Raw genomic sequence first — 21,653 nt, forward strand, 5'->3', positions numbered from 1 at the left:
CCTTATTATTCAAGCTATTCTGAGCTTTTGAAGATTGAGTAATTCTTGTGGGGGGCATTGTTAGCAGCCATTTGGAAATGAACTTCAGGGAGATGTTGTTGGAGCCTTCCAGCCAGAACAGTGATATTAAGGAACTGAATACTATATGTGACATACTGCCGTTAACATATAGCAATAATGACTCTCTTTTCGCCCCCTAGGAATGGGTGAATTTAAGGTCCATCGAGTACGTTTCTTTAATTATGTTCCATCAGGAATCCGCTGTGTGGCTTACAATAACCAGTCAAACAGATTGGCTGTTTCACGAACAGATGGCACTGTGGAAATTTATAACTTGTCAGCAAACTACTTTCAGGAGAAAGTAAGTCATTTGGGAGTCTGATATGGTGTTTTGATGTTAATTTCTTCTGAAGTTCAAGAAACTTGTATGTCTTTTATAATCAAACTGATGGAGTGACTTCCTAGCCCCTCTGAAGTTGCTTAGAACTACCAAACTTCTGAGATCTCCTAACTGATGAGAGAAGCTCAGTTTCAATCTGTGTAATGTTGATTAGAAGGGTCCTACCTAGAAATGTGACATCTCACTGCCTGTCATTGGAAACTGAGGTTTGCTGGATCTTTTGGACACAGGAAGGGAAATTGTTGGTATATCAGTCTCAACACCATTGCAGCTTTGGTAAGCAAAATTTCCTGCAGGGAGTATCAGTACTGTTTCATTGTCAATTCAGAAAAAATGATAACACGTTTTAATATCAGAAACTTTTTGGTGATGTGATGGCAGGAAGATGGATTCCAAAGTTCATCTGTCTGAGAGAATGTAGACCTACATGTCTACATTTGGGAGTAAAGGAGATTTAAAATTAGGTAAAATGTCCTTTGGGTGTATGCAGAGGTCTATTAGTCCTTTTTCTTCTCCCCTCCAAGGGCACTGACTAGTGATTTTCTTCGGGTGCAACATCTTAGTTCATGTTGAATGACTGTTATGTACTGGGTGCTGTGATATAAATGACTAGATGAGCAAATGAGTGAATTCAGTGCCCAGCAGCCTGGTACCTGGAATTTAGGCATTCTGTAAATGTTTCTCGGTGAATGAGTGGCAAATACTGGGCACTAAGACAAATGTCAGAGGCCCTAACTTTACGGAGCTCAAAGACCGGTGGGAGAAAGATAAGTGTACACTTTCCAACCTGTAAAATAAATATGATAAACCGAAACACAGGCATAGAACCTTCATAGAGAATTGCCTTCCCTGAGAGGTGGGTTTAGGAAATGTGGAAAGGGATGATTTACTGAGCTCACCCCTGAAGAACTAATCAAAAGGTGAAAACTACAGGACCACCACAAATGGGTTACATTCTGTGGTATGAAGAACATGCGCTGGCGTGTGCTTATTGCAACCTGTGATTTTCTTTCTTTTTCTTTTTCTTTTTTTTTTTTGGAGACGGAGTCTTGCTCTGTCACCCAGGCTGGAGTGCAGTGGCGTGATCTTGGCTCACTGCAACCTCTGCCTCCCTCTCCTGCCTCAGCCTTCCAAGTCGCTGGGATTACAGGTGTGCACCACCATGCCTAGCTAATTTTTTTATTTTCATAGAGACGAGGTTTCACCATGTTGGCCAGCCTGGTCTCGAACTCCTCACCTCAAGTGATCTGCCCACTTCAGCCTCCCAAAGTGCTGGGATTACAGGTGTGAGCCCTCATACCAGATTGATTATCTTTTTCTTGGTCTTGTTCTTCTTCTTTTTTTTTTTTTAACAGTCATGGCCATATTATGATTTTTCTGTTTGTCATTTGTAACAGTTATAACTATATAATTTGTGTGTTTGTTTAATGTCTTTCTTCCATGCTGAACTTCCAATTTTAAGAGGATAGGAACCATGTCAGTGATACTCACATCTGCATTCCCACCATTTATCAAGCGTCTCCTCGTACAAAGCCACTGCTTAGTTAATGTTTCTTGAATGGATAAGTCAACCATTCCTTACCTAGTGTTCCTTATTTTCTTTTCTCCTTCATCTGTTTTCTTTATTCTTCAACAATTAATTAACTCAGGCTGGTTTCCTGCTTTCCCTATATTCCCTTTCCTACTAGATACGATTGCTTAGCTCTGTCAGTGACTCTCAGAGCAAGAAAAAATTAGTACGTTAAAGTGAAAAGAGGCAGGGCAGAGTGGCTCACACCTGTAACCCCAGCACTTTGGGAAGCCAGGGCAGGTGGATCACTTGAGCCCAGGAGTGTAAGACCACCCTGGGCAACATAGTGAGACCCCATCCCTAAAAAAATAAATAAATAAATTAGATAGGTATGGTGTTGTATGCCCATAGTTCCAGCTACTTGGAGGGTTGAGGCAGAAGGATCGCTTGAGCTCAGGAGGTTGAGGCTACATTGAGCCAAGATCGTGCCACTGCACTCCAGTCTGGGTGACAAAATGAGACCCTGTGTCAAAAATAAATAAATAAATAAAAGTGGGCCTGATGCGGTGGCTCACTCATGGCTGTAATCCCAGCACTTTGGGAGGCCAAGGTGGGCAGATCACCTGAGGTCGGGAATTCGAGACCAGCCTGAACAACATGGAGAAACCCCATCTCTACTTAAAATACAAAAAAAAACAGCGGGACGTGGTGGCACATGCCTGTAATCCCAGCTACTCAGGATGCTAAGGCAGGGGAATCGCTTGAACCTGGGAGTCGGAGGTTGCAGTGAGCTGAGATGGCGCCATTGCACTGCAGCCTGGGCAATAAGAGCGAAACTCCGTCTCCAAAAAACAAAAAAGTGAAAGAATATGAGCATATGAGCTAGGAGTAAGGAGACCTTCATTCGCCTCATGCAATTGACTTTGGCACTTTTGGCAACCTACTTAACCCATGTATATCTTGGCCTTTTCAAGTTGAAATAGGAAAAATTATACCTACTTAGTTCCTTTTTTGTCAAGCAGGTCTAAGCATAAAATGCCTTGATAGCTACGAAAACTTTTGGGTTGGGTGCAGTGGCTCACGCCTATAATCCCAGGACTTTGGGAGGCCAAGGCTTACTGCAGCCTCCGCCTCCCAGGCTCAAACAATCCTCCCCCGTCAGCCTCTGTAGTAGCTGGGACTATAAGTGTGTGCCACCACACCCGGCTACTTTTTATATTTTTTGTAGAGACAGTGTCTCGCTCTGTCATCCAAGCTGGAGTGCAGTTTAAACCTTTTCTGCTGAAAATGTTTTGCCGAACTAGTCCTAGTAAAAGAAACAAATTTAACTATATAAAAGTAATTAGAATTTGAGCTGAAAAAATGAAAATGTCATTAGGCATGATCTGATAGCACAAAACCCCACACTAGTTATTTATGGGGAAGTTGTTTTTACCATGTTGCCTGTGACCACTCAGTACCGGTACCTGATGAATTTGTGGTAATGTTGAGAAGTTATGGTGTTTCTGCAGTTTTTCCCAGGTCATGAGTCTCGGGCTACAGAAGCTTTGTGCTGGGCAGAAGGACAGCGACTCTTTAGTGCTGGGCTCAATGGCGAGATTATGGAGTATGATTTACAGGCGTTAAACATCAAGTATGCTATGGATGCCTTTGGAGGACCTATTTGGAGCATGGCTGCCAGCCCCAGTGGCTCTCAACTTTTGGTTAGTAAGCAACTATTGGTAATTCAAACCAAAATTTCTCTCGTGCCTGCTCAGACTTTCTTCCCTGTGCTCATAGGAGAGTAACGATGTATTATGGCATGTGGCAACCCCAACTATAAGATTGGAATTGATAGTGAAGATTTTAAAAATCCCCAGCATTCTTTTTGCTGCTAGTCTGGACCTTGTTGATTCATTTATGAAATGAGAGGATTACATCAGTTCAACATTTCCCAAACTGTGTTCTGTGGAATTTGGAGATGTAGAGGTTTTTTTGTTTTGGTTTGTTTTGTGTTTTATACTAAATTTCATTTCAGAAATACAGCATATTTAATCCTGCTGTAAATTCACAATGCACATCAGTACATGAAGAGTTCTGAGAGTCCCTTCAGCAAGTTAACCTGTGCACTTGTGTTTCAGCCCAGTGTTTCTCAAAAATATGACCACACACTGAGCCCCCCTTCCCATAATTACCATTAGAGTGGGTGCTTCCAGATCTTTAATTCTGTGATGAGTCTGATTATTTTTGATCTGCACTAATTTGCATAATATCTTAAGGTGTTTCCATTTAGGTTATAATGTTAGTAGGTCTTTTATTTAGGCCAAGGGTCTCTAGCAGAAGTATTCTGTGAAATCCTACTTCTAATCCATGTCATATACAGGAATGGGGCCACTAATTAGAACTCTTAATATCAGTCTGTTTTCTGTCTAGGATATGAAGGCTACTGAGAATACACTATTAGTTTCTTGATAACTAGTACTTTCTCTCACAAATGATTTTTCTTTTTCACGGCAACTGATAGCTTTAAGGAGGAAGAGAGAATAGAGAGAGTGTGTGTTTTGTGTGTGTGTGTGTGTTTAGTCCTATAAAATGTTTACTATTGATCTTTTCTGTTTATTATCTCTTACTCAAATAGGTTGGTTGTGAAGATGGATCTGTGAAACTATTTCAAATTACCCCAGACAAAATCCAGTTTGAAAGAAATTTTGATCGGCAGAAAAGTAAGCGTCATTTTTCATGGGGCGGTAAATAGCCTTAACAAGAAATTAAGTTTCTGTGCCACTGGGGATGGGATATTTTCCCATGAATCCAGGTAATATTTTATCTCTACTGGGTACAGGGAGGGTATGTGCTAGAAGCCATTCCCAGCCCAGGCTTTACCCATTGTATAGCATAGTTGTGACTGCTTGGTTAAGTAATAATATAGAAAACCAGAAATCCAAAATTGGAAAGCTAGTGTTTCTGTGGAAGTCAATTTGTTAGTTATCACTTACTTTTGTGATGTTTTAACAAGTGTACATGAAGTCTTGAACTACAATTTTGTCATTAGGAACTATGGTTCTTTTCTTTCTTTTTTTTTTTTTTTTTTCTGGAGGCAGAGTGTCACTCTGTCACCCATGCTGGCAGTGGCAGTGGCATGATCTCGGCTCACTGTAATCTCCGCCTCCCGGCTTCAAGTGATTATGGTGCCTCAGCCTCCCAAGTGACTGGGATTCCAGGCACATGCCATCATGCCCTGCTAATTTTCGTATTTTTAGTAGAGACAGGATTTCACCATGTTGGCCAGGCTGCTCTCGAACTCTTGGTCTCACTCAAGTGATCCACCCGCGTTGGCCTCAAGTGCTGGGATTACAGGCCTGAGCCACTTGCCCTGGCCAAGGAACTGTGGTTCTTAATCCTTCTAGTGCATTCAAGTTGAATGAGGGAGTTTATAAACAATTGCCCATCCTTGGGCTCCACCTGGGCTGAATTGGCATTGACCCTTTAGAACAGGGGTTGGCAGACTGTTTCTGTAAAGGACCAGATAGTAAACATTTTAGGCTTTGCCAAACCTACATTGTCTGCCAACTCTGTCAGTGTAGTGCAAAAGCAGCCATAGGCGATACTGAAACTAATGGGCAGGCTGTGCTCCAGTAAAAACTTTATTTACAAAAACAAGCAGTGGGCCTGATTTGGCCTGTGGGCCACAGTTTGGTGACCCATCTTCTAGAATAGCAAATGTCCTCTGTGTCCATTAGTAATACTTATATTCTGCTAATCAGATTCTTGCTTCGTTTTTAATATATCTTGGGTGCTCTTTTTTTTTTTTTTTTTTCCTGAGATGGAGTCTTGCTTTGTCGCCCAGGCTGGAGTGCTGTGGCGTGATCTTGGCTCAATGTAACCTCTGCCTCCTGGGTTCAAGCAATTCTCCTGCCTCAGGCTCCCTAGTAGCTGGGACTACAGGTGCGTGCCACCATGCCCGGCTAGTTTTTGTGTTTTTAGTAGAGACGGGGTTTCACCATGTTGGCCAGGCTGGTCTTGACCTCCTGACCTCGTGATCCACCCACCTCGGCCTCCTGAAGTGGTGGGATTACAGACATGAGCGACTGCACCCGGCCTGGGTGTTCTTTCTCAATTACAAAGGTAATACAATGCTTTTTAAAAATCTCATACATTTTGTCAAGTATGAAATAGAAAATAGGTGTCTCAGCTGGGCATGATGGCTTACACCTGTAATCCCAACACTTTGGGAGGCCGAGGCAGGTGGATCACTTAAGGTCAGGAGTTCGAAACCAGCGTGGCCAACATGGTGAAACCCCATCTCCACTAAAAATACAAAAATTAGCCAGACATGGTGGCAGGTGCCTGTAATCTCAGCTACTAGGGAGGCTGAGGCAGGAGAATCACTTGAACCTGGGAGGCGGAGGTTGCAGTGAGCCGAGATCGCACTGCTGCACTCCAGCCTGGGTGACAGAGGAGACTCCGTCTCAAAAAAAATAAATAAATAAAATGGTGCTTCAAGGAGTACTATACATGAGAGAGCTAAGATTGTAGAACACTCTAGAGATAGTTGTGGGAAGAGAGCTCAGTTACTCTTCTTATATTTATGTGTATGTCACTTTCTTTTTTTGTTGTACAACTCCCAAGGTCGCATCCTGAGTCTCAGCTGGCATCCCTCTGGTACCCACATTGCAGCTGGTTCCATAGACTACATTAGTGTGTTTGATGTCAAATCAGGTGATTGTTTTTTTTCAGTTTTTTTGGGGTGTGGGTTTTGTCAGATTCACATTTCTGAGTTTTCAAAAGCTTGAGCCTTTGTCATGGTTTCATGACCTTTATGGCCTAACATGTCATTAATCTTCTGAGATGTACACAATTAATTTTACTCCTTTCTCGGATTACTACCACTGCTTTTAGGGGAATCTTGGATCTTTAGTAAGATATAGTATTTTTCATTCATCATAAGAAGAATTCACAATAAAATACTCTGAACTAGTACATTTGTGTACTATAAACAGTAGAATTACCTATTTATAGATCCCAGTCCTTGGTAAAAATGGGCTTTTGTCATTGAGGAACATAAGATTTTTGTAGCATAATTGGTGAAACATGAGATCAGAAAAGCAGAGAACCACGATATTTTTTGTTCTTGGCCTGGAAAATTGGCTTCATAGAATCCTTCATTGATAGGGTTGATCTCAACTTGTTAGGTGGACATGTCTGTATTTCCGTCTGAGATGCAGAGATAAAACAGGTTGGTTGGGCGCGGTGGCTCATGCCTGTAATCCCAGCACTTTGGGAGGCCGAGGTGGGTGGATCACCTGAGGTCGGGAGTTCAAGACCAGCCTGACCAACATGGAGAAACCCTGTCTCTACTAAAAATACAAAATTAGCCGGGTTGGTGGTGCATGCCTGTATTCCCATCAACTCAGGAAGCTGAGGCAGGAGAATCGCCCCATTGCACTCCAGCCTGACAACAAGAGTGAAACTGTGTCTCAAAAAAAAAAAAAAAAAAAATCCCTTAAGCTTATTACAAAAGAGAGGGAGTCCTTCTATATCTCTCTCATTCTCCTCGAGGCAACCACTTGTGACCCTTAGCTGATTCTTTTGGTATCTATCACTGCAGAACCTAGCATGCTTTTTATGCTACATTTTGATTTTTCAGCTTTAGACCATTTTTTACTGACTTCTGCAACTTGCCCCTCTTTTTCTACCATCTGCCACAGGCATCCACACTTTCTCCTGATCCTCCCAGTATGGTTATATTATAACTTTGTTCAAATTAGTAATTGTTGTTTTCATTATTATGACTATGTATATACTACTCACATAGTAAATTTTCTTTCTTTTCCTGTATACTTATTGTTTAATAGTGCCTCTGTCTCTCTGTCTTACTGATAGATTCCCACATTTTTCCAGTTGCATAAATTAGGTTCAAGTCCATCTGATTTTCTTTCTCCACTTTTATCTTTGTGAATAAGTCCCTCCCGGTGCCTTCTGACCCACTCCCATCTGGCTTAGCCACTCTGGGCCTGCTGCACAACTGTGAGACCTGAAACTCTGATTGATTTTTCCATTGTTCTCGGGATCTCCTTTGCTTCTCTATCGGATAGGATCTCCCATTTCTGTGTTATTCACTTTCTTGGTTTACCCTTTGGTGGATCCTGAGTAAGAGTGCATAAGAAAGAATTCTAGGTTGGAAATTCTTTTCCCTTAGAATTCTGAAGCGCTGGCTCCACTGTCTTCCAGCTCCTCGTATTATTAGCAAGTAAGCTGCCATTCTGAGAGTTATCCCTTTGTGTAGGACCTGTTTTATTTTTTTTTCCCCCAGGAGCTTTTAGGATGTTTTATCCTTACTGTTATGAAATGTAATAATTAGGTTTCTTGGTATGTGGATCAATTAATTGTTCTGGACACCTGGTAGGTTCTTCTAATCCAATACCCACGTCCTTCAGTTCTGGGGGGAAATTCTTTTACTCTTATTTTTCATTTCTTTGTCTTTTTACTATGCTTTCTGGGAGAGTTTGTCTTTTTTATCTTTGAATCCTCTATTGAGTTTTTCATTTTTGACATTTCCAGAGTTCTTTTTTTTCGTGAATCTTCTTTTTTACAGCATTCTCTTTATGTTTCATTATACAGAAACTCTTGTTTCTTTTTTTATTTTATTTTATTTTATTTTATTTTATTATACTTTAAGTTTTAGGATACATGTGCACAATGTGCAGGTTAGTTACATATGTATACATGTGCCATGCTGGTGTGCTGCACCCATTAACTCGTCATTTAGCGTTAGGTATATCCTAATGCTATCCCTCCCCCCTCCCCTCACCCTGAAACTCTTCTCTTTCTAAGGCTATTAATAATTGTCAAGTGTTTTTCACTCCACCTGTTTCTTCCCTGTTATTCATTTATTTGTTTCTGTTAGTCCGTTTGGCCTCAGCCTTTCATATTAAAGGCTTTCCTCGTGTCTGGTGATCATCTCATCACTGCATCATGTGGCTTACTGAGCTTGGGTTTCACTGAAGAATGATCTGGCTGGACTGCTTATTTGGGGTAGCCCTGAAGCCAGAATCTTCAGATCTTTTCTTTTGTGTCAGTTATGTTCCTCAGAAATGGTTTTTCATTCTCCTGCCTGGTGAGTATTGGCCTGGCTATCAGCATTCTAAGGGGAAAAAAAAAGAATGGTGTTCTCAACATTCAGTGAGAAATGTTCACTTAATCCTGGTTTTCATATACTGCTTCTGCCTGATAGCCCTCCTCAGACAATGTCTCCAGTATTCTGCTGGCGTGCATTTTGGGAGCTTCCCACCTTCTTAGTCAGGGCATAGCTATCTGAGGGGTTTACCAGCTGTTAACGGATCCCTCTTTGAAGCCCCACTTACTCCTTTTCTAGAATATCTGGGGTCCCCAATTCCTGAGTCCAAGGATTCCATAGTATAAATCAGGTGGCTTCTTGGCTTTCCTCTCTGCTGACCTGGGACTTAGTTTCAGGGCTCTGCTAAGTCAGTGCCACTACTTGTCTGCTTTCCAGTTCCCCAGATTTTGTCACTGGTCTCTCCCTTTCCTGTGGGATTTTGGAAAACAGCAGAGTGTAGTGTGTGTGTGCAGTTGACCAGCTTTAAGTGAATGTCCCAAATGTCTCTTTCCATTTCACCCCCCCAAAGGGGTTTCTGTTAGCATTCTCTTCCCTCCCTTCCTCCCTCCCTTGCACCTTCTAGCCCTTTCCTGTTAGGCTCTCCCAACACCTCTTCTCTTCAGGTAACCATTTTGGAGTTCCGAGATCAGGTTCACCAGAACTACCATTTATAGGCTGACTGTTCAGTCAGCTCACCTACCATATCATGCTTATCGCAGGCGGGTTTGTTATGTTGTTTCGTAGAGATGAGGTCTCACTTTGTTGCCTAGGCTGGCCTTAAACTCCAGGGCTCAAGCAGTCCTTCCACTTTGGCCGCAGGCAGATTTTGAAGACAGAGAAATAAGTACCATTTGAAGGTGTGCTTTTCTGATTTTTCAGGCAGCGCTGTTCATAAGATGATTGTGGACAGGCAGTATATGGGCGTGTCTAAGCGGAAGTGCATCGTGTGGGGTGTCGCCTTCTTGTCCGATGGCACTGTCATAAGTGTGGACTCTGCTGGGAAGGTGCAGTTCTGGGACTCAGCCACTGGGACGCTTGTGAAGAGCCATCTCATCGCTAATGCTGACGTGCAGTCCATTGCTGTAGCTGACGTGAGTACAGTTCCTGTTTAGAGTGGTTGATGTACACCCTTGGGGGGTGAGTACAGAAAGCAGCCTTAGTGACGTGCCATGAACACTGGTTCCTGATCCTGATGTTGTACTGGAGGAAGATGAGTTTAGGAAAATGCATCTGAAAGCCCACATTGTTTCCATAGTACCTAACAATTGGTTAGAGAATACAGGATACTCCAAGAGATTAGTTAGCAGGGAGATTTTCTTTAGACACTGCTCACTTCCAGTTCGTCTTGTTTGATTGTAGATAGGGCGCAGCAGCCTAGAAGAATCTGGAGAAGCGCTATATTTATACCTTTGTATTTATGCATTTATTTTTAATTTAATTAAAAAAAAATAGAGATGGGGTCTCCCTATGTTGCCCAAGGTGGTCTTAAATTCCTGGGCTGGGGGATCCTCCCATCTCAGCCTCCCAAAGTGCTGGGATTATAGGCAGGAACCACGGCACCTGGCCAAAATGTCTTATTTAGTAGTAGTTCTTTTTTTTTCTTTTTTTGAGACGGAATTTCACTCTTGTCGCCCAGGCTGTAGTGCAGTGGCGCGATCTAGGCTCACTGCAACCTCTGCCTCCCAGGTTCAAGCAATTCTTCTGCCTCAGCCTCCCCAGTAGGTCGGATTACAGGCCCCTGTCACCACAACCAGCTAATTTTTATATTTTTAGTAGAGATGGGGTTTCACCATGTTGGGCAGGCTAGTCTCGAACCCCTGACCTCAGGTGATCCACCCACCTCGGCCTTCCAAAGTGCTGGGATTACAGGTGTGAGCCACTGTGCCTGGCCTATTTTCTCTCTTTTTTTTTTTTTTCTTTTTTTGAGATGGAGTCTAGCTCTGTCACCCAGGCTGGAGTGCAGTGGCACAATCTTGGCTCACTGCAACCTCTGCCTCCAGGGAGCAATTTCTCCTGCCTCAGCCTCTGAAGTAGGTGAGATTACAGGCGCCCGCCCCTGTGCCCAGCTAATTTTTATATGTTTAGGCTTTCACCATGATGGCCAGGGTGGTCTGACTCCTGACCTCAAGTGATCTGCCTGCCTTGGCCTCCCAAAGTGCTGAGATTACAGGCGTGAGCCACCACACCCAGCCTATTATTTTCTATGACATAAATATTGTAGAGGAATGGTAACGTGAATTCTCATTCAGAAACCTTTGAGTATTTTAGCAGTGAGACATGGAAAGTGACTTTGTTTGTTGACCAGCTCCTTTATTCTTTATCTCCTTAGTTTGAGAATGATGTGCTATCCCACGTGCCGACATCCATATTCTAGTGTAGTGTTCCTATTCCATATCACAGGTTTTTTTAGTACAGTTTGATGTATGTTAAGGCCCTGAAAAGCATAGATGTCACATGTAAGTGATAATAGTGGTATAAGTGGAAATGAGTATGAGTGGGATAAATTCCCCTTTAAAAATAGAGTTTTAATCCACAGCAGTTGTAATTATTATACTTGAGTTAATTATTGGCCGAGCGTGGTGACTCACGCCTGTAGTCCCAGCACTTTGGGAGGCCAAGGCGGGCGGATCACCTGAGGTCAGGAGTTCAAGACCAGCCTGGTCAACATGGTGAAACCCTGTCTCTACTAAAAATACAAAAATTAGCCAGGCATGGTGGCGGGTGCCTGTAATCCCAGCTACTCGGGAGGCTGAGGCAGGAGAATCACTTGAAACCGGAAGGTGGAGGTTGCAGTGAGCCAAGATCATGCCATTGCACTCCAGCCTGGGCGACAAAAGCAGGACTCCATCTCAAATAACAATAATAATAATAATAATAATAATAATAATAATGATTTCACCTAAGAGAAAGAGAATACAGAGTAAAGGAGAAGTCCTTGCCTTCCAATTCTCTCTCTGGATGGGACTTTGAGAAAACTACTCTTTAAAAAATTTTTTTGAGACAGTCTCTCACTCTGTCTCCCAGGCTGGAGTGCAGTGGTGCAATCTCGGCTCACTACAACCTCTGTCTCCTGGGTTCAAGCGATTCTCCTGACTCAGCCTCCCAAGTAGTTAGTATTACAGGTGCATGCAAGCATGCCAGGCTAATTTTTGTAATTTTAGTAGAGACTGGGTTTTACCATGGCTGGTTTTGAACTCCTGACTTCAGGTGATCCACCAGCCTCGGCCTCCCAAAGTGCTGAAAATACAGGCATGAGACACCGCCCCTGGCTTTTTCTTTTTCTTTTTCTTTTTTTTTTTTTGTAAATTAAGTAAACTGTGTAGTTGGAGGTTGGGGAGTGTTTGAGTTCCTAAGCTGCTGGGTATGTCCACTTTTGTCTTAGGCTAATGGTTTTCAAGTAGTGTCTTTAGAGAAGAGGGAGAGGCTCCTCAGGGCCACCTTATGTGCTGTCCTTGGAAAATGCTTTCCTTTCTGGTACACAGTCATGACCCTGCAAGAGAGTTGGCATAAGGTTAAGGCAGTGTGGTGTTCCCAGAGCACAGGCTTTGGGGCCAGATGGCCGTGTTTGTCATCGCTTTAAACCCTTTGGAGCTCTGGTTTCTTTATCTGTGAAAAAGGTTACTAAATGATGATTAGGCAGAAAAAAGTTATAATCATGATTCATACAAGTATGAAATGGAAATAAGTCAGATTTTCTGTAATTCCTTAATGAGGGAACCGGTAAAATATTTCAAGCAGTTCAACCCGGGAGGCAGAGGTTGCAGTGAGCCGAGATTGTGCCGTTGTGTTCCAGCCTGGGCAACAGAGACTCTGTCTCAAAAAAAAAAAAAAAAAAAGATATTCCAAACTTCAGTCTTTTTACCATTAGTTTTGTAATTCTCCCCACATTATTGACTTTTAAACTATTTTAAAAGTGTACATTTCAGTGGAATAAAGTTCATTCACGTTGTTGTACAGCTATCACCACTATCCATTTTCAGAATTTTTTCATCACCACAAACAGAAACCTGTACTCATTAAACACTACCTCCTCATTCCTCCCTTCTCTCAGCCTCTGGTCACCTCTATTCTACTTTCTGTTCTATGAATTTGCTTATAACATTTGTTATTTTGTATCTGGCTTATTTTACTTAGCATATTGTTCTCAAGGTTCATCCATCTTGCAGCATTATCAGTATTTCATTCCTTACTAAGACTGCATAATATTTGTGTGTGTGTTTTGTTTATCCATTCGTCTATTAGTCGACGTTTGGGTTGTTTCCATCTTTCGGCTGTTGTAAATAATGCTGCTCTAGGCCAGGTGTGGTGGCTCATGCCTGTAATCCCAGCACTTTGGGAGACCAAGGCGGGTGGATCAGTTGAGGTCAGGAGTTCGAGACCAGCCTGGCCAGTATGATGAAACCCTGTCTCTACTAAAAATACAAAAATTAAGCCGGGCGTGGTGGCTCACGCCTGTAATCCTAGCACTTTGGGAGGCCGAGGCGGGTGGATCACGAGGTCAGGAGATCGAGACCATCCTGGCTAACATGGTGAAACCCCATCTCTACTAAAAAAAAAATACAAAAAATTAGCCGGGTGTGGTGGTGGGCACCTGTAGTCCCAGCTACTCGTGAGGCTGAGGCAGGAGAATGGCGTGAACCAGGGAGGCGGAGCTTGCAGTGAGCGCAGTCGCGCCACTGCACTCCAGCCTGGGCGACAGAGCGAGACTCTGCCTCAAAAAAAAAAAAAAAATACAAAAATTAGCCTGCATGGTGCTGCATGCCTGTAATCCCAGCTACTTGGGAGGCTGAGGCGGGAGAATTGCTTGAACCCGGGAGATAGAGGTTGCAGTGAGCTGAGATCGTGCCATTGCACTCCAGCCTGGTCAACAGAGTGCAACTCCAGCTCAATAATAATAATAATAATAATAATAATAAGCCGGGCGTGGTGACTCATGCCTGTAAACCTAGCACTTTGGGAGGCCGATGTGGGTGGATTGGCTGAGCTCAGGAGTTCCAGACCAGCCTGGGCAACATGGTGAAACTCTGTCTCTACTAAAATACAAAAAAATTAGCTGGGCATGGCGGTATGCGCCTGTAGTCCCAGCTACTCGGGAGGCTGAGGAAGGAGAATCGCTTGAACCAGGGAGGCGGAGGTTGCAGTGATCTGAGATCGCCCCACTGCACTCCAGCCTGGGCGACAGAGCAAGACTCTGTCTCCAAACAAACAAACAAACCAAAAATAATAATGCTGCTCTGAACATTGAGGTACAAGTACAGGTTGAGTGTCTCTGATCTGGTTCTGCGTGGAACCGGAAGTGTTTCAGATTTTGGATTTTTTTTGGATTTTGGAATATTTGCATATACATAATGAGATATCTTGGGGATGGGACCCCAGCCTATACAAGAAATGCATTTATGTTTCATACGTCCCTGATACACATAGCCTGACGGTAATTTTGTGCAATATTTTATTCATTTTGTGCATGAAACACAGTTTTGACTGTGATCCAGCAGATGAGGTCAGATGTGAAGTTTTCTACTTGTGGTGTCATGTTAGCACTCAAAAAGTTTAGGATTTTGGATTAGGAATCCTTTTTTTTTTTTTAGCTGGGACTACATGCTCATGCCACCACGCCTAATTTTTGTTTTGTTGTTTTGTTTGTTTTTTTTTGTTTTTTGAGACAGAGTCTCGTTCTGTCGCCTAGGCTGGAGTGCAGTGGCGTGATCTCCGCTCAGTGCAAGCTCCGCCTCCCTGGTTCACGCCATTCTCCTGCCTCAGCTTCCCAAGTAGCTGGGACTACAGGCGCCCGCCACCACACCTGGCTAATTTTTTGTATTTTTTTTTTCAGTAGAGATGGGTTTTCACCGTGTTAGCCAGGATGGTCTTGATCTCCTGATCTTGTGATCTGCCCGCCTCGGCCTCCCAAAGTGCTGGAATTACAGGCGTGAGCTACCGTGCCCAGCCTAATTTTTGTATTTTTAATAGAGACGGGGTTTCATTATGTTGGCCAGGCTGGTGTCTAACCCCTGACCTCAAGTGATCCGCCCGCCTCGGCCTCCCAAAGTGCTGGAATTACAGATGTGAGCCACTGTGCCCAGCCTAATTTTTGTATTTTTAATAGAGACGGGGTTTTATCATGTTGGCCAGGCTCGTCTCTAACCCCGACCTCAAGTGATCCGCCCGCCTCAGCCTCCCAAGGTGCTGTGATTACAGGCCTGAGCCACCACGCCTGGCCCTGGATTAGGAATCTTCAATCTGTATTAGTATAGCTGTTTGAGTTCCTGCCTTCAATTCTTTTGGATGTATATCTTCATTACTTTTTTTTTTTTTTTTTTTGAGACACGGTCTTGCTCTGTCACCCAGGTGGAGTGCAGTGGTGTAATCCTGGCTCACTGCAGCCTCTGCCTCCCAGGCTCAAGCAATCCTCCTACCTCAGCCTCCCAAGTGGCTGGGACTACAGGCATGCACCACCAGGCTAAGTTTTTAACGTTTTTTGTAGAGATGCAGTCTCACTATGTTGCCCAGGTTGGTCTCAAATTCCTGGGTTGAAGTGATTCTCCTGCCTTCCAAAGTGCGGGATTACAGATGTGAGCCATCACATCTAGCCACATTACTACTCTTGTTTGGGTTTTTTGTGTTGTGAGTTGTGTTTTTTTGTTTTGTTTGGTTTTTTCTTGTTTATTTCTTTCATTCTTTTTAAAGATGAGACTTTGGGAGGCTGAGGCGGGCGGATCACCTGAGGTCAGGAATTTGAGACCAGCCTGGCAAACGTGGTAAAACCCTGTCTCTACTGAAAAATAAATACAAGCCCGGGCGCGGTGACTCACGCCTGTAATCCCAGCACTTTGGGAGGCCGCGGAGAGTGGATCCCCTAGGTCAGGAGTTTGAGACCGGCCTGGACAACATGGTGAAACCCCATCTCTACTAATAATACAAAAATTAACCAGGCATGGTGGCGCACGCCTGTAATCCCAGCTACTCAGGAGGCTGAGGCAGAAGAATGGCTTGAACCAAGGAGGCAGGGGTTGTGGTGAGCTGAGATTGCGCCATTGCACTCCAGCCTGGGCGACAAGAGTGAAATGAAACTCTGTCTCAAAAAAAACAAAAACAAAAATTAGCCGGGTGTGCTGGTGTGTGCCTGTAATCCCAGCTACTTGGGAGCCTGAGGTGGGAGAATCTCTTGAACCTGGGACGGCAGAGGTTGCAGTGAGCCGAGATCGTGCCACTGCACTCCAGCCTGGGTGACAGAGCGAGACTCCGTCTCTAAAAATGCAAACAAACAAAAAAAGATGAGGTCTCACTATGTTGTGCAGACTGGTCTCCAACTTCTGGGCTCAAGTGATCCTCCTACCCAGTCTCCTGAGTAGCTGGGACCACAGGTTTGTGCTGCTCTGCCCACCTTGTTTATTTAAGAAACTCTTTTTTATTGGTGTTTCTTGCATTTTTTTTTCTTTTTTTAAGCCAGAGTCTCGCTCTGTTGCCTAGGCTGGAGTGCAGTGGTGCGATCTTGGCATACTGCAACCTCTGCCTCCCAGGTTCAAGTGATTCTCGTGCCTCAGCCGTCCAAATAGTTGGGATTACAGGCATGCGCCACCACGCCCAGCTAATTTTTGTATTTTTAGTAGCGACGGGGTTCACCATGTTGGCCAGGCTGGTCTCAAACTCCTGGCCTCAAGTGATCCACCCAGCTCAGCTTCCCAAAGTGCTGGGATTATAGGAGTGAGCCACCATGACTGGCTGATGTTTCTTGGATATTTTTAATGAAATAAACGTTATTAAGAAACACCTGTTGGGTTGAATGGATTAAGGGCGGTGTAAGATGTGCTTTGTTAAACAGATGCTTGAAGGCAGCATGCTCGTTAAGAGCCATCACCACTCCCTAATCTCAAGTACCCAGGGACACAAACACTGCGGAAGGCCGCAGGGTCCTCTGCCTAGGAAAACCAGAGAACTTTGTTCACTTGTTTATCTGCTGACCTTCCCTCCACTATTGTCCTGTAACCCTGCCAAAACACCCAAGAATGATCAATAAAAAATTTAAAAAAAAAAAAAGAAAAAGAAAAAAGAAAGAAAAAAAAAAAAGAAACACCTGTTCTAGTTCCAAATAAAGGATTTTCAGTATTTTTATTGGTTTAATACATTTCTTTAGTGATAATAGCTTGATCATGTTAAATATTTGTATTAAATAACATGGTATGAATTTCTTTGTTAGGTTTTCTCTTATGTTCTTTCGAAGGATTTAAATTTCTCAAGTAGGTCCTAGGTATTTTCTCTCTCTCAATGCTATTCTAAGGAGATCTATGTTGGGTATATGAAGCGTTGCTGTACTGTAGACGTTGTTAATTTTGTCAGTAGGGGGCGCATTGTTACCAGTGTCTGAGCTTGCTCCTTTGATGGAATCCTTAGCTTCTGGAAGGAAAAGACCCTTGTAACTTTCCTACTGATTCTGGGCATAGGTTTACCCCTAAGCTGCCGAGACAGAAAGCCTCAGAATATTTTTCTAACCAGACCTTGTTTTGCTTACGTGTACCTCTCTCATGATTTAATTCCTCAGCAAGAAGACAGTTTCGTGGTGGGCACAGCCGAGGGAACAGTCTTCCATTTTCAGCTCGTCCCTGTGACATCTAACAGCAATGAGAAGCAGTGGGTGCGGACAAAACCGTTCCAGCATCACACTCATGACGTGCGCACTGTGGCCCACAGCCCAACAGCGCTGATATCTGGAGGTGGGTTCCCCCTCTGGTGAGGCTGCTGCTTTACCCTGCCCAGTTCTGGCTGTTCTCGTGCAGGACGACTTCTAATTCTGTACACCTTCTCCCCTGCTTTCCCAGGCACTGACACCCACTTAGTCATTCGTCCTCTCATGGAGAAGGTGGAGGTAAAGAATTACGATGCCGCTCTCCGAAAAATCACCTTTCCCCATGTAAGTGTCCATTCCAAGCCCCTGCTAACCCCTCATCTCCCCATCCCTGTGTCCCCCTGTCCCACAAGCTCTGAACACAGCTCACGCTCAGCAAATTTGTAGGACTTTTTTTTTTTTTTTGAGACAGAGTTTGCTCTTGTTGCCTAGGCTGGAGTGCAATGGCGCGATCTCGGCTCACCACAACCTCCACCTCCCGGGTTCAAGGAATTCTCCTGCCTCAGCCTCCCGAGTAGCTGGGATTACAGGCATGCGCCACCGCGCTCGGCTAATTTTATATCTTTAGTAGAGACTGGGTTTTTCCATGTTGGTCAGGCTGATCTCGGAACTCCCAACCTCAGGTGATCTGCCCGCCTCAGCCTCCCAAAGTGCTGGGATTACAAGTGTGAGCAACCACGCTCAGCCTTGTGGTCCTTTTTTTTTTTTTTTTTTTTTTTTTTTTTGAGACTGAGTCTCACTCTGTCGCCAAGGCTGGAGAGCAGTGGTGCGACTCCACTCACTGCAAGCTCCGCCTTCCAGGTTCACGCCATTCTCCTGCCTCAGCCTTCCGAGTGGCTGGGACTACAGGTGCCCACCACCACGCCCGGCTAATTTTTTGTATTTTTAGTAGAGGTGGGGTTTCACTGTGTTAACCAGGATGGTCTTGATCTCCTGACTTCATGATACGCCCGCCTTGGCCTCCCAAAGTGCTGGGCTTATAGGCGTGAGCCACCGCACCCAGCCTCCCCCCCTTTTTTTTTTAACCATCTGGGACATGGAGATATTATAGGACTTTCTGTAGCTACCTTCTTCATTCCTTCTGTTTTTGAGGCAAGCCACTGCAAAGACATTTATGGGGGTAGGAGATACGCAGCAGCACACCTAGTTCAGTTTCTGGGGAAATTTTTCCCTTTTCCAAATAGTTGTGGGTTATGGGAATTTTGTTAGTTTGTCTTTCAGGGTAGGCTCTATTCTGGGTGGGAGCAGGAAAACCCAGGCTTCCAGTGTTCTAGGTAAATGGTACCATCTTCCCAAGCTAGAAAACTTGCTCCCCACACCTGCTGCCCCATTCATTCAAGCAGTAAACCTCATTGAGTCTACTCATTAGTATCTTTATACATATGTTATAGATATAGATAGATAGATAGATCAACAGCTCTATTGAGGCATACTTGATATATTAAAAATCATACATATTTAATGCATATGGTTTGATGAGGTTGAACATAGTCCTCATAATCTCTTGAATTGAGTCATTCATTTCTCTTTGTCTACGCTGGCATCATCCTAGTTTGGATCAGTGTCTTTTCTCATCTGGGTTCCTTTACAGTAGCTTCTTAATCATGTCCTTTTATTTCCATTTGTGTCATTCTAGCCTATTCTTCATTGATCTTATTTTATTTTATTTGTTTTTGTTTTTTTGAGACAAGGTCTTGCTCCGTCACCCAGGCTGGACTGCAGTGGTGTAATCTTGGCTCACTGTAACCTCTGCTTCTTGAGCTCAAGCAATCCTCCCACCTCAGCCTCCCTAGTCGCTGGAGCCGCAGGCATGCGCCACCAGGCTCAGCTAATTTCTGTTTTTCTTTCTTTTTTTTTTTGAGACGGAGCTTTGCTCTTGTTGCCCAGGCTGGAGTGTAGTGGTGAAATCTCGGCTCACTGCAACCTCAGTCTCCTGGGTTCAAGCGATTCTCCTGCCTCAGCCTCCCTAGTAGCTGGGATTACAGGCACCCGCCACCACGCCTAGGTAATTTTTTTTGTATTTTTAGTAGAGACAGGGTTTCACCATGTTGGCCAGGCTGGTCTTGAACTCCTGACCTCAGGTGATCCACCTGCCTTGGCCTCCCAAAGTGCTGGGATTACAGGCATGAGCCACTGTCCCCGGCCTCGGCTAATTTTTTTATTTTTAATTTTTTTTAATAGAGACAAGATCTCACTATCTTGCCCAGGCCAGTCTCAAACTCCTGGTCTCAAGCAATCCTTGCACCTCAGCCTCTCGAGTGCTGGGATTACAGGCATGAGCCACTGCACCAGGCCCATTTATCTGTTTTAAAGCACCTTTGTTCATCACTCCATGCTTCAAAGCCTCTGGTTATCCCTGTTGGCTTCAGCATAAAGACAGTTTCCTTAGTGTGTCTTATAGAACCTGTCTCCATCCAGGCCTGGCCCTTCAGCTTCTTTTTGCACCTCTCGTGCTTGTAGCACCCCCACCCAGGCTAGCCATTCTCAAGGTCTTTTTGTTCCCTCAAATACTCTTACCTTTGAGCTATGTCACATGCCATCGCCCTCCTCAGAATGTTCTTCCCTGCCTCCTTCGCCTGACTGGTCTTTCCCAGTGAACCTCATCTGGGCTTCTGTATTTACCACCACACAGCTAGGTTAGATGTCCTCTCTCCTTATTTTTCAGTACATACTGTGTTTAGCCGTGTTAAAATTCTTGGCACACTGAAGTCTAATTGCTGATTTAATTCTGTGTCACCCCTTTAGAAGCATGTTGAGAGCAGTAGCTATGTTTTAATTCATCATCGTGTTCATACATCCCAGGGCAGTGCCTGGCATATGGGAGTACTTAGGAAATATTTATCAAGGAAATGGATTTCAGCAGTAAAAAATGTGCTAAGGTGGTGCTACTGTATCTGGTACTGAGGCAGTAGATGACCCTGACTTATTTTTTAACTTCTTGATTCTTGGATATAGCGATGTCTCATTTCCTGTTCTAAAAAGAGGCAGCTTCTCCTCTTCCAGTTTGCTCATCACTTAGAACTTTGGCGACTGGGATCCACAGTTGCAACAGGTAAGATGGGAGCACGTTTTTTTCAATAAGAAAACTGGAAAGAGAAGCCAGAAATCAGAATTGCGGTTGGAATTCTGCTTATAGAAAAACTGAAGTAGACGTTTGTGTCCATTTTAACTAATGGTTTTCCCACCCATTAGATAAAGCAAATAAGCTGTTTAGAGTATTAGAATCTTTAGCAGGATATTGGATCGTCTTTTAAAAGTTTATGGCTCTAGGTGGTGCGCTGCAGGGTGTAGTCAAGGTGAGGGTTGAAGAATCGTAGTTTGCGCTAGCTTAACTGAGGTGAAAACAGGCTGTTGAAAAACAACAAGATTTAATGATGGGTAATAATAATCCTGTATGAAAAAGAAGATCACATGGATCTTATTGGAGTGACAGCCTAGTGGCCTTTTTGACTTATTAAGGAAATGTTTGAGTCCTCTCATTTGCAGTGGATTAAAATTGAGGCCACACAAACTCCACCTGTGTGCCTGGCTATGGACTAGAGCTTCAGGGAATTAGTGATGTATCAGAGGATAGAAGCAAAGGAAGTACTCACTGCTTTCCTCTTCATATACCCCTCAAAAATTGTGAGCTTACTCAGTGAGCTTGCATTTTTCTGATTTCCCACTGATAGAGATTCCATTCTTCCAAGGAGTGACTTTTTAGAAGAAAAAATGTACAAATACTCTTTCTTTCATAAGAAAAATCTCAGGGAAATTTCTTGTTTCAGGCAAGAATGGGGATACTCTTCCACTCTCTAAAAATGCAGATCATTTACTGCACCTAAAGACAAAGGTAAGGAAGTTTGTTTAGGCTCTGAATTCTAGAACATTTTTCCCATTCTGAATTTTGAGGTTACTTAGTTTGCATCATAAATTGTATAAATTCTAAAACTATTTGAATGAAGGACTGTGTCAGCAGGACTGGGTTTCCTGTGATTATAAGTAGGACGTTGAGGATTTATTAGATGGATGTATACAGGAAATAGGT

At 43.7% G+C, this 21,653-nt stretch overlaps 1 protein-coding gene across 4 annotated transcripts in view; it reads left to right on the forward strand.

Annotated features, from left to right (window-relative positions):
- Positions 1 to 21,653, forward strand: part of UTP4 (UTP4 small subunit processome component) — a 36,739-nt gene that overhangs the window by 722 nt on the left and 14,364 nt on the right. The window contains exons 2-10 of one of the 4 annotated variants that reach the window (XM_019011981.3): positions 201 to 361; positions 3,422 to 3,613; positions 4,528 to 4,612; positions 6,519 to 6,608; positions 9,886 to 10,097; positions 17,543 to 17,714; positions 17,820 to 17,911; positions 20,582 to 20,678; positions 21,394 to 21,458. In XM_019011981.3, coding sequence (XP_018867526.1) covers positions 203 to 361; positions 3,422 to 3,613; positions 4,528 to 4,612; positions 6,519 to 6,608; positions 9,886 to 10,097; positions 17,543 to 17,714; positions 17,820 to 17,911; positions 20,582 to 20,678; positions 21,394 to 21,458 — 1,164 coding nt within the window. In that variant the 5' untranslated portion in view covers positions 201 to 202. The remainder of the gene's footprint in view (positions 1 to 200; positions 362 to 3,421; positions 3,614 to 4,527; positions 4,613 to 6,518; positions 6,609 to 9,885; positions 10,098 to 17,542; positions 17,715 to 17,819; positions 17,912 to 20,581; positions 20,679 to 21,393; positions 21,459 to 21,653) is intronic. The other 3 variants (XM_019011982.4, XM_055366272.2, XM_055366273.2) reach the window with 3 other exon arrangements.

This window comes from Gorilla gorilla, chromosome 18, assembly GCF_029281585.2.
Source record: "Gorilla gorilla gorilla isolate KB3781 chromosome 18, NHGRI_mGorGor1-v2.1_pri, whole genome shotgun sequence".
NCBI lineage: Eukaryota > Metazoa > Chordata > Mammalia > Primates > Hominidae > Gorilla > Gorilla gorilla.